Below are 13,087 nucleotides of genomic sequence, written 5' to 3'. Positions count from 1 at the left end.
ATAGGTAGGTGGGTATAAGTAGGTAGGTTTGAGTTTTATTGTATTGTATTGTATTGTATTGTGGTGTGAGGTGAGGTGAGTTGGATTAGGGTTGGAACGAAATGAAATTGAAGTCTTGTTTGTAAGATTAGCTTGAGGAATTTGATGAGGAAGGGGGGTTTGGGTGGATGGATAGAAGTATATATGATATCTATCAGGAGAGGAAGATGTGGAGAGATTGGAGGGAGTTGATGGATTGCTAGATTATCTATTGCGAAACTGGGCGATGGGGAAAGAGATGGTATCTATGATGAGTATGTGGTACATATGTAGGTACATAGATACATACATATATGGTATAACATACATACCTAGGTAGTCTGTCCGACATAATCTCGACTCGTGTAGTCTAATCTAGTCTCACCTCGAGAGTATCGATAATCTGGAACTAGAGGATGTTTATGTGCTACCTACGTGTGGTTATATTTGTACTTGTTTGTTAGATTAGGTGTGAGTATTTGTTGGTTAGTTTAGGTATGATATGGGTATTTTGGTATAATAGTAAATAGTTGTCTAATCAGTATCAGCTGGATATGGGATATAGGATATAGGATATGGGATATGGGATATGGAATATGGGATATGGAATATAGGATATGGGATATGGGATATGGAATATGGGATAGATGTAGATATACATGTATATGCATTGGGTATGTATGTATATATGTGTAATTTGTATATCTAAAGTTTTGATACCTATCAAACTATAATCCTATACTTTTCGGGATATTGTAATATACGGTATTATAGGTATCTATCTATCTATCTATCTATTCACCTATCTAACTCCAATAACGCAAACCTACTTGGATAGGTATATATATGTATATGTATATATGTATATATGTATATATGTATATATGTATATATGTATCATCCAAGAACATGGATTCGCGGGTTCCTGATTTAATTTCATTTCATTTCATCTCATCTCATATCTCATAAGTCATCTCATCTCATCTAATTTTTATGATCATCTGACTACATAATATATAGTAAGGAGAGTGAGCGTACAAGTACCTAGATAGATAACATCAATCGCGTGCCGCGCCGTGCCGTGTGGTTAGTTTGTACCTGGCTAAGCTAGTATGATCTGGAGATAAGATTGAGGTAGGGAGTTGGTGGGATTTGTGTTTGGTGTACGGAGCATGGGTATGAATGGATTGCTGAGTGGATGGATGGATGGATGGATGTTGTGATGATTTGGTGAGATAGTTGTGGATTTGGATATGGAATCTGATGGTGAATATGAATATGGATATGGATATGGATATGAGAGTGATGTAAAGCGTAAGGCTGATGAATGGATATTGTTTAGTAGGTACTAGGTACTTGAAGAAGGGATTGATGATAATTGATAAATTATGATTGTAGATGATATTTATTGGGTAAAAAGATAATCTTGGCATAGAGAGGTACGCAATGGATACTGTTGTTATGTACATCGTAAATACCACATCGATGTCTTGAATCGAGGGCTACAGTAATACATTGTCCTTCTCGAGAGAAATTGTTGTCTACCAAATATGTTTATTAGCGGTATATGTATATCAACAAAATTACCTATGCTCTCTTGTATCACACATGATGTAATACGATACGAAGATCACTCACTTCTCACTTCCCCAGAACCATTGAAGATATACTTTGTACAAATTCCTCAACGCGGTTATTGACAGAACAATTTCAACGTTCGTGTCCACATGTTTTCTTTTCTTTTTTCCTTCTTCGTGATCTCGTGGGGAGGGATTTTCAGGGGTTTCAAGGGACGATGTAGTAGGTAAGGTTAAGCGCTTTTAATAAAGTAAGTCAAAAATCAAAAGAAAAGGTTCTCCCCGGAATTTGAGTGGAGTTTGATGGGGGAAAGTGTAATTGCGTATTTATGTACCGTTGTATGTTGGTTAGATAGGTACTATGTAGGTAGCTACCTAGTATGTATGTCAAATTGTGAATCAGATTGAAAGCTAAGGATTAACTTCTTTGAGGTTTCATGTTGTTGTTGTTGTCATGTGATTTTGATGTTTTGATGCTTTGATTCTATGAATACCTATGTTTCTACGGTTCTATGTTTCTATCATCTATGATTCTATTTCTGTCATAAATTCACAAGTAAATCTTGTCATTCAAATACGAGGGATATTTCCAAGTTACCTACATCTATCTACCTTACTCATACATACCATTCATTCATCAGCACTACCATTCCTATTTCAATCCCTCCTTCGTATTCCCTTCATGGCCACAGAATGATTCAAAAGGACTCACCCTGTATTGGCTTGTCCTTCCACCCAATTCGCAACACTACCAATGGGTAATCGCCCCGATTGTGCAAGTCTGTTATTTCTTCTTCATTATTTGCCTCCCTCCTGGAGTGTATGCATGTCGAGTACGAGATTCTCCATATTTACACGTGCTGTGATTGGAAGATGGATGAATGGGATGATGTGAACACTCCACATTGGTCATGCTGAATGATCCTCCCAGCCCACTCTTTCGCAAAATAGAAATCTCCTAGTGGTGACTAGTCGGGACGGTGCGGAGGATATGCAGATCGAGGTTAGGGCGAATTGGGATTGTGGTCTGGAGGGAGGGATGGAATTAGATTTGGAGAGTTTTGCTCCGTACAAAGTGCACACTCCCGATACTACTAGACTGTGCTTTGCTTTGCAGAATGGAGAACCTCGGGTGAAGGAAGCTAAGGGCGTTAGATATATGAGGGTTGATTGGTTGAAACTCTCTTGTGAATTGAGAATTTCCGTGGCGATTATGCTTGGTATACCTAGGTGGGTGTCGTGAGTTCTTGAATGTTGAGTATGTATTGAGTATGTATTGAGTCGTAAGTCTTGATCTTTGCGGCTTTAATAAGACTGGAGCGAAGTAAAAAAGGGATCAAAAAGATCAAAACAACCAAAACTAGCACCAAACCCGTTAATACATGTAAATCCAACACAGCCAGCCGTCTTTCAATCCCTCGTCCTCTGTCAAAATACTCGAGGTACTCCATACAATGTCGAGCACTACCCACCTAGTAGTTAATAAAATAGTCACCACCATGGATATTGCATGGATGAAAATAGAAAATAACCCAGAACTCCCTCTCCGTAGACCCTCTTTTCCTGGTCTTGTCCTCCTTAAGCTTGTCTTCCCCATTCAAATACCTCTTTCTCCCTTTCCTTCCCCCCTATCCCACTTCTTTCTCCAACTTCTTCCATTATTTCCAAAAGTACGTAGGTAAATCAATAAAAGTATTCACGACATCATTCGTTATTCGTCGTTGAGTCTTTATTGTTCTCTGGTCATTTGTCTGCTCAATCACATTCGCTTGGGAATCCATTCTTCCATTACACTACATCTGCCAAGCACGCAAGACCAATTTAATAATCTTTCCATTTGGAAGAATTTCATGGGAAGGAACCGTACGAGGAACAGTTAGACGCACATAAAACGGTCGACCAACAGATTTTATATCACGACAAGGAAAGAATTTGGGACTCTGGGATTTCGCGGGGAACTATAAATTTACTCCTCAATTTTCGAACGAGAAATTCCATCACACCCAGCACATGCTTATTATTCACTCGACACGGAGATAATTTAATTGCAATAAGCCGTTAACCTTACACTTTGATCGTGGACCTTTTATATTTCTTTCCCTGTTCATCGTACACTTCGTACTACCTCAAGGCGCCTCGATATCGCCAATCGCTTCGATATCCATTTGGGCGGTTCTCTTTTTTGACTTCTGCATATACATACACATACATATACATACAACATGGTTGGAAAATCAACATTATTGACCGTCCTGGCCTCAGCCTCGGTGGCGTTCGCTGCTTGCAGTCTCGACAGTCATTGTCCTGAAGAAACTCCATGTTGCTCTCGTGAGTCTGCTCTCAAAAGTACAAGGATAAATATGGAAGGTTGAACTAACAATCACAGAATATGGAGAATGTGGTACTGGCGCATATTGTCTAGGAGGTTGTGATCCTCGAATGTCATTTTCTGTCGATTCCTGCGTTCCCGAACCCGTCTGCGAAAGCGCTTCATATACCTTTACGAGCATGGATGGTATAACTTCAAACACGAAATACTTGGGTGATGCATCAAAGTCGAATTGGGTCTACAGTGGAAGTCCAGTTATCTACGATAATAATGTGTTGTTGACCATGTCGGCAAACTCGGTCGGAACGGTTATGGCGTCTTCGACTTACATGTGGTATGGAAACGTAAAGGCAAAATTCAAGACTAGTAGAGGTCGGGGTGTGATTACGGCTTTTATTCTTTTCTCGGATGTGAAGGACGAAATCGATTACGAATTTGTTGGTTCGGAATTGACCACTGCCCAATCCAACTATTATTTCCAGGGTATTACAAATTGTGAGTAAATCTCTCATGGGCGCAGGAGAATATACTAATCGGTTGAAAGATGACAACGAGTTAAATATCACCCTTTCCGATACATATGCCAATTACCACGAGTACGAAATCGACTGGACTCCTGATGAGATTACTTGGCTTGTAGATGGACAGGTTGGACGTACAAAGAAGCGCGTAGATACCTGGAATGCAACTGCAAACCAGTGGAACTTCCCACAAACTCCTGCTCGAGTCCAACTTTCTCTTTGGCCCGGTGGTCTCGCAAGTAATGGTGCTGGAACTATCGCTTGGGCAGGTGGTGAAATTGACTGGAATTCTGAGGATATTAAAAACAACGGTTACTACTATGCCGCTTTTGAATCGGTCGATATTTCATGCTACAACGCAAAATCTGCTCCAGGAACGAATTCCGGAAAGTCATACTATTACAACAGTGCTTTGGGAACCAACGACACCGTAATCGATTCAAAAAATGCCACTATCCTCTCTTCTCTGTTGGCTACTGGAACAAATATGACCGCGGGAGAATCAGCAGCCGCTTCTGGTTCAACTGCCGTTTCCACTGCCGCAACAGTTCCTGGACTTACAGGTTCCGGTGGTGGAGGAGTTGGAGATGACCATTCTGGTGATGACAGTAGCAGCAGTGATTCTAGCTCGGGATCAGCAACTTCATCATCCAGTGGTTCATCTTCAACTGGCAGCAGTGGATTTTCCCAAGGGGATGGCTCTACCACTACCAGCAAAAGCAGTGCAGATAGCCTCGTCGCAAATCAAGAACGAGTCCTCAAAGGCAGTGTCTTCGCAGGCATTGTGGCAGTCGTTGCTATGATGGCTTTGTAAAGTACTGCATTATTGTATACGGCGGGTTTCTTTTTTGGCATTTGCATTTTTTGAAAATTAGCTTGGCATTGGGTTGGGGATTTACTTACATTACAACAACAGCTTGAACATTTTTTCTACAGCACCCTGTTCTTGTTTTTTTCCGAGAGTAGATATGGAGAGTAGGGTGGTTGATATATCACTTAATGGCGTTTTTAGCTGTCCGTTCCTTTTTGAGAGGGTGGTTAGCAGGCTAAGGGGGTCTTAATAACAGTTTATTCTTGTGGATAGTTTTTTTGGCTGGTGGATGAGGATGGATGAAGGAGGGTCTGATAGACGATGACTCAAGATGAGATAAAATGAGACGAGTTAGTGGGATGTTGAAACGATACGAGATGAGATGATGGATAATGGATAATAAATCCTCTGACTTGAATAACCTTAGCGTTGGCTCGTAATAGGTATTCAAATCACTCTTTCGAGCGATTGTTATAAATAAATACATCAAAATTAAGAATTTGATTCATGGGTGAATGTTGAGTATTGAAGTGAAATTGAATTTATGTGAGTGGATTTGAAGGGTTATTTATATATGTGTACCCATCTCCAGCTTGTAGGAGTGTATGTATCTAGGTAGGTAGTAATGTTGTGTAATTTTGATGTATGTAGGTAGGTATAGATAGTAAGTAGCTGGAGGAGTCTATTAATGAATGAATCGATAGATGAGTAGATAGGTAGACGGATAGTGGTTTTGAGTGGGGATTTAAAAAATAAAAAAATAGGTACCTAGGTATTTACTTGCTAAGAGTCTGGGCGTGGAGATTGTTGAATTTGGTTGGTTGGCTGTGTGGATGTGGATGTGGGTGTGCATGTGGATGTGTGGTTGGTGGTTGGATGTGGATGTGGATGTGTAGTATGGATGGTTTGGACCTTGGGGATATGGGGAGGGAAGGGGAGATTGGGAGGGGGAGATGCTGGGGGGAGGGGAGGGAATTTATAGGTTATGGTTATGGATATGGATATGGATATGGATATGGATATGGATATGGATATGGATATGGATATTTCTACTGTATGCGCGTGCTTGATATCGCATTGCGTTGTTGGATATTCTGTCTTCATGACTGTGATCTTGGGTGGGAGGGTGGATGGGGGATGGGGGGGGGGTGGCGGAGAGATTAAGCGAGTGGAAGGGTGGGAGCTGGAGATGAAAAACAATTAAAAATCATATTCTTTTTATAATAGTGGATTTAAGGTACTGTAGGTAAATAGAGGAGATAGTAGAGAGATTAAGCGAAGAAGATGAAGAATAGGTAATTAAAATGAATTTTTTTATATAATATATATATATCGTATATTGTCTCAAGAAGATAAAATAGTTCTGCCTCCACGGCAGTGGCCCCCGGAGGGCCAGCGGAGCGTCATTTACTAGAATTTGGAATGAATTATTTAGTAGTTCTATAACTGAGCGAAGTTATTTTTTTTGGTGAGTGGCGTTGTTGAGTAAACACTAGGTATCTGACATAGCAAGACCGGGGTTAGTCGTGAACCTTTCATGTATCAGGCTTGATCTGACGATACTTGAAGAGTTTCAACTTTCAGGAGCTGTGTTAGGATGGATTTTGAGATTGTGGATGAAAGGGATATGGGAGGATGTGAGATTAATTGATTTGAGTTTTACTTGAGTATCTTGCTGGAACTTGGGGGAGTTTGGGGAGTGGTGGTTCATTGAGTGGTGGTTCATTGAGTGTTTGATTGTTGTTGATGTTGAAGTTGAAGTTGATGATTTCTTTTCTTCTTTCTTCCTTCTTCAAACTTTTTTTCTGTCTTTTACGAATAAATGAATGGTTGAATGGATTTGATATTCATAACACTTATCATATTGTTTTAATTATTTTTCTTGTTATTCCTTCTCTTCTACCTTTTATTTTCTTTCCGTCAGCGAATATCGGGTTACTTGAATTTTACCTATTTGGTAACGGAGTACCTATCTGATTTGAATACGACACGAATATTACCACCGCACCTTTGATAGGGCTATAATATTACTATTTGTATTATCTGCCGTCATCTTTACGATCTTTTATTATTATCTCCGCATCTGCGCCACGCCGTTTAAACAAGCCTTTTCCAAGACTCTTTCCACTTCTTGGGCTTGATTCTTCTCCGCTTTACTTTCATTCATTTATCGGTCTTGCTTTTGTGTTTTGCGTGGATATACGTAGTTTTATGATGCGGATTCAGAGTGGGTTATGGGTATGCCCGTTGCTTGGGTGGAGGGCGGTGCATGCTCTCACGGTTGATACTTCACAGGCTGGTATGTTTGTTCTGTTGGTGGATGTTGGGATGTTGAGTCTGATGATTGTTGTTAGGTTCGATTAAAAGCGCTGCGAGTTCGGTGGCTGCGAATTTGATTTCGTATTATCATGGGAATGAATCGGTATGTGAATATGTTATTGGTATCATGCGATGCAGGTTCTTTGCTAATATGTCATAGGGCCAAACTCCAGGACTGTTACCTCCACCTTATTTTTGGTGGGAAGGTGGTGGGATGTTCATGACTTTAATAGATTATTGGCGTTACACGGGTGATACTTCATACAACAGTATTGTATCTGAAGCTCTACTATTTCAAGCTGGTCCCGATGCCGATTATATGCCTGCGAATCAGACCAAAGATGAAGGGAATGACGATCAAGGATTTTGGGGAATGGCTGCTATGTTAGCTGCCGAATCGAATTTTCAAAATCCTCCTGCTGATCAACCGCAATGGCTTGCGTTGGCTCAAGCGGTGTTCAATGAAATGGCAAGTCGATGGGACACTAGTACTTGTGGAGGTGGATTGAGGTGGCAGATATTTACTTTCAATAATGGATTCACGTATAAGAATTCCATTGCGAATGGATGTTTTTTTAATATAGGAGCTAGACTGGCTAGGTATACGGGTAATCAAACGTACGCAGATTGGGCGGAGACAATTTGGCAATGGGAAGAGAGTGTGGGATTGATTGATAGTGGTTACAATATTTTTGATGGGAGTAGTGATACGGATAATTGCGCGAGCGTAGATCGATTGCAGTGGAGTTATAATGCGGGGATTTATTTGCATGGAGCGGCGAATATGTTTAATTATGTGAGTTTTTTCTCTTGTATTTTCTCGTTTAATACAACGATGAATAGGAGATGGGTCTTCTCTTTTTCGGGCAGTATAACAGAGGAAAGATATCCAAACTGACCTATATACTCAGACCGACGGTAACTCTACTTGGCAACAACGCACCAACCAATTAATGAACACCTCAATCAACATCTTCGCTTCTAACAAATCAAATTCCATCATCACTGAACAGGCCTGCGAAACGGTTAATAAGTGTGATACTGATCAACTATCTTTCAAAGCCTACTTCACAGCCTGGCTGGCCTCTACTTCAATCCTCGCGCCGTTTACCGCTAAAAGTATCTTTCCTATCTTGCAAAGCAGCGCGAAAGCAGCGGGAGGGCAATGTGTAGGTACGGGTGGTGCGTGTGGGTTTAAGTGGACGGAAGGCACGTTTGATGGGAATGTGGGGGTGGGACAGCAGATGAGTGCGCTGGGGGCGATACAGAGCGCGATGGTGGCGGTGCCGGGCACGGATAATGCGAGGATTGGCCCGGTGACGAATAGTACTGGCGGGACGAGTGTGGGGGATAGTGGGGCGGGGAGTGGGAAGACGGGGAGAGGGGGGATGCAGAGGGTTGAGGTGGTTACGAGGGGGGATAGGGTGGGTGCGGCGGTGGCGACGGTGGCGGTTTTGATGAGTTTGTGTGGGGGAGCGGGGTTTATGGTTTTGGGGGAGTAGGATGGGAGGGGGGGGAGGGGAGATGGGAGGAGGGAGGGAGGAAATGATTTCTTTGAAGTGATGGAATGGTCTAGGTTGAATTTGAGATAAGTTTGAGATACCTATTTTTGATTATATTTTTCTTCTCGGGATTAGAAGATTATATTGGATATATATGCATACCTAGGTACTTATCCTATGGGAAGCGAATGGAGTTCTTTTGCTAAAGAAACGAAAATGGTCTGATTGGGGAATTAGAAATCTTACATTGGATTGGGAGTAGGATTTATATCAAACTGAGTTGAAATCAGATTATCTTGAATCAAGAACTTGGAACTTGGAACTTGGAACTTGGGAAATATTCTCATAGAAATACTTGGAAATTTTTACGAAAGGTTGAATTGAATGAGAGATTTTATATATCTATGTATCTTCTGGATCTTAAGGAGTGGGGTTGAGGCGTAGTGGAATTGTGTTATCTGGATTATGAGGAGATGAGGAGTTTGGTGTGGAAGGAGAGGAGGGGAGGGGAGGGGTGGGGAGGAGTGGTTTCTTGTATTTTATTGTGTTGTGTTTTGTGTGAGGGATTTGGATGGGTGGTAGAATTTGGGGATGTATAGGTATTAGGTGGGAGGTTAGAGATTGGTATTAGGTGAGAGGTTTAGGGTTAATAGTCGGCTCTCATAAACGGCCGACTAGTTCCTAGTCGGGGAAAGCGAATTGTCCCCATGAGATTTTGGTATAGATTTTGTGATTTTTATTGAAAAATATTCGAATTTCATGAATAATCTTACGGGGACATTCGCTTTCCTCGACTAGGAACTAGTCGGTCGCTTGAAGAGCCGACTATTATTATTTGGTGTTTAGAGGGTAGATATTGGGGCTGCTGGATTGGAATTGGTATGTTGTATACTTTAGGATGGGAATGAGGTGAAGTGGATGGGAGTGACGGGGTTCGTAGTATATCATAGAGCTTGTGCGGAAGTGTGAGGGTGATGTACTATGTTAAGGAGTATGATGTTTAGAAAATACCTACGAATATACATGTGTGTGCACATAGAGTTGTTGTTATTTGGAAGAGAATTTTAGCTGGTGTTGGGGAAGTGAGTAGGTAGGTATGCATGGATGTAGGTGTTTAGATAGAAAGCACGCTTTGGGACGGAGTGGCTTCATGATCTGTTCTCAGAATCGAAGACTGTATTTTACATCTTTTATAGGGTTTGGGAGTTTGAAAAGGAGGGAGTGGCGGATGGAGAGTGAGGGCTAACTTACAATATAGGTAGGTGGTATGGATGAATAATTTGAGTGAAGGAAATGATGTTTTGTTGTTGATTGGTTGATTTGTATACTAGGAACGTACTTGGGTATGTACTGAGGCCGATTTGAATCATTTGGCACAAACCCCAAAAATAAATTTCTGCCTAATGAAAAAAGAAATTTTAGAATCTGTATAGTGTGTTTCTAGAAATTCTATGAAGAAGGATAGAATTCAGCTTTATTGGAGAATTTTTGTAAGATAAATTATATTATTGAATAGCCCTTAGGGTTAATTGTATTTATCTGTTTTTAGAATTCATTTCGAAACTTTCTATAGAAAGTGTACTAATATTTAAAATCCATTTCCAAATAGTTTTCCTTTTTGTGCATAGACCTCTCTAATATAAGCGAAATAAGCTTAGTAATAATTCCTTATCTCAAGCTCGAGCTTGAGCTTATCTCGCTTAAACTATATGATTAATAAGCAGAAATTCCTTATCACACTTATCTTAAGCTCGAGCTCAAGCTTATCTCGCTTAAATTATATGACTAATATAACTCCCAATTAATATATATAATATTAATATAAGCATTCAATTCAGTACACAACATTAAAGGAATAAATTAAATAAAAAGAAAAGAAATGCAATTAATAATTAAAATTCAAGGAATTCATTGATATATTTTTTTCTGAATTATCTCAAAAATTGAAATTTATATTCAATATAATAATATTTAAATAATAAAAGTTTTAATATCGAAAGTTGATAATCATCCAAATTCATTAGAATACTTTTAAATTGAATAAAAATTTCAATTTTTGAGATAATTCAAAAAAAAATATATCAATCGATTCCTTGAATTCTAATTAATAGGGTTTTCTCTTTTAATTTTATTTTATCAATTTTTTTAAGGTTATGTATTGAATTGAATACTTTAGTATAAAAGCACACCACTAAATTCTAAATACGTATTTAGCTCAGGCAAAAATCTATTTTTGGGGTTTATGCCAAATGATTCAAATCGGCCTCAGTATATGTTGATTCTCCTTTTTGATAAACGCATGAAGAGTTGATGAATCAGAACTGTCGGGATATCGGTTATGTGATCATGGAGGGCACCACACGCAAGAGAAAAAAGAGGCCAAAAGTGATCTCCCTAATAAATCTTATAATAAATCAACGCTTAATAAATTCATGAGAATTAATGGTACTAAACAGATCGTTGAATGGTCTTCAATCATAACACTATTAAAGCTTTCAATCTTTTGGATTGAATTAAAATAGATGGATTGTTGAAAGGTTTCGCCAGTGGTCAATTCCGGTCTGTTTTACCTCCTACGAATAGGGGCACTATTAGCAAGAGAGGCGCTTCCTGCTTCTCATAGATACCTAGATAAAAATGATCGAGAACGATTACAACCATACTAGACAAATTACTTTACACTTATCAACCAAATTGATACCAACAGGAATACTTGTTGTTAGTTCTGTAGACGATAGGTTTGAGGTCGATAGTTCCGGTAATTAGATATACTGGATTGTTAATTCCATTCACTGTTCAAGTCAATATAAACAGTTGATAGAGTTATGTGTGCACGTCAACTGAACTTTCCCATCCCTTTGCCAAAGTCTCCTAGCATGCTGGTATCACGTGATACATCAAGACTCTCAAACTGGATATGAATATCAACAAAGGAGGCAGAAGCTCACGAGAGCAGAAGATTCGGAGGGAAACAACTTTCTGTAGTGAAGACGCTCACTTTTTATTCATTCTTTGGGAACACGAAGGCCGGCGCCACAAACACGTGAAGAGTGGATCTGTTTTTGTCAAATAACAATTAGCGAGATGTTTTGGCATGTGAATTGGGGGTTCCCTTACGTCTCAACTACCGCTAGGATCATAGCTAGGTACACCGGAAAGCCAGAGCCATTTTGCGGAACGCGGGAGGATGGAATATGATTCAGGGGAGGTTAGAAGGTTGATGTCAGAGGCGTTGGGGAAATTTGAGGATGTCGGTTTTGGGGTACTTTGCTATTCTTATTTGAGTGTACGCGTGGTTTTCAAAGCCTGGTTTGGAGGATGGTTTCTATTCCTTTTTTTATAGTGACCCGGTGAGTCTTTGGAAGGCGCCTTCTTTTGTCGTCGATGGAGTGGTGGTGGCGCCTTCTAATTTTGCGAGGAAAAGGTAGCACTTGCTTGTTTTATTTTGTTATGCAATTGTTTTGTTTACTCCAACTCTTTCTTTTCCCTTTTCATTTCCTTTCCTTTCCTTCTCATCCTCTTCATACACTTGTTCGCCTCCAAGCATACCGACAAACTGCCACTATGTTCAACAGATATTTCCTTCCCATGCCTATCAAACGGTATTCTTCTTCTCGAGGACTTGGTCCAGACTGTCCCATCCTTCATGCGGTATTCTTTTGCTATTCTCTAGCTCTACACCAACTCTAACACTTCTGGAATCGAAACATATCTTAGGGAGGACTGATAGACCTTTCCTATTGGCGCCATAGCCTCGAAGAGGTGAAGAATGTACATCCATTTCAAACGGTTCTTGGCAAGTAAACAAGGTGCGAAATCACGTGAAAACACTGAAAACCGCAACGACGGTCTATCGATATGTACTCTCTTGTGATGCTATACTAACATCATCAGAACAGTACGAATTGTTCCTGTATTCAATATCAGACGATAGATTCACGCGTTCGATTACAATATACAATGAAGTCGAGTGACTTTTAGGTGGTGTAGTCTACATGTTTGAAGTCAAA

The 13,087-nt window shown here is 40.0% G+C and overlaps 2 protein-coding genes across 2 annotated transcripts; both read left to right on the top strand.

Moving 5' to 3' along the window:
- Positions 1 to 3,817: 3,817 nt before the first annotated feature.
- EAE98_007185 (uncharacterized protein) lies at positions 3,818 to 5,259 on the top strand (the record flags this gene model as incomplete). The annotated part of the gene is made up of 3 exons (XM_038954808.1): positions 3,818 to 3,923; positions 3,982 to 4,419; positions 4,469 to 5,259. 3 exons carry the CDS (start codon positions 3,818 to 3,820, stop codon positions 5,257 to 5,259), a joined length of 1,335 nt encoding a protein of 444 aa, XP_038808950.1.
- A 2,211-nt stretch (positions 5,260 to 7,470) lies between these two features.
- Positions 7,471 to 9,077, top strand: EAE98_007184 (uncharacterized protein; the record flags this gene model as incomplete). The annotated part of the gene is made up of 4 exons (XM_038954807.1): positions 7,471 to 7,555; positions 7,611 to 7,678; positions 7,736 to 8,371; positions 8,487 to 9,077. 4 exons carry the CDS (start codon positions 7,471 to 7,473, stop codon positions 9,075 to 9,077), a joined length of 1,380 nt encoding a protein of 459 aa, XP_038808949.1.
- Between the last annotated feature and the right edge of the window lie 4,010 nt (positions 9,078 to 13,087).

The sequence above is a fragment of the Botrytis deweyae genome (assembly GCF_014898535.1).
Source record: "Botrytis deweyae strain B1 chromosome Unknown BDEW_016, whole genome shotgun sequence".
Lineage (NCBI taxonomy): Eukaryota > Fungi > Ascomycota > Leotiomycetes > Helotiales > Sclerotiniaceae > Botrytis > Botrytis deweyae.
Note: the sequence above shows the minus strand (reverse complement) of the source record. Positions and strands in the feature narration are given on the sequence as shown.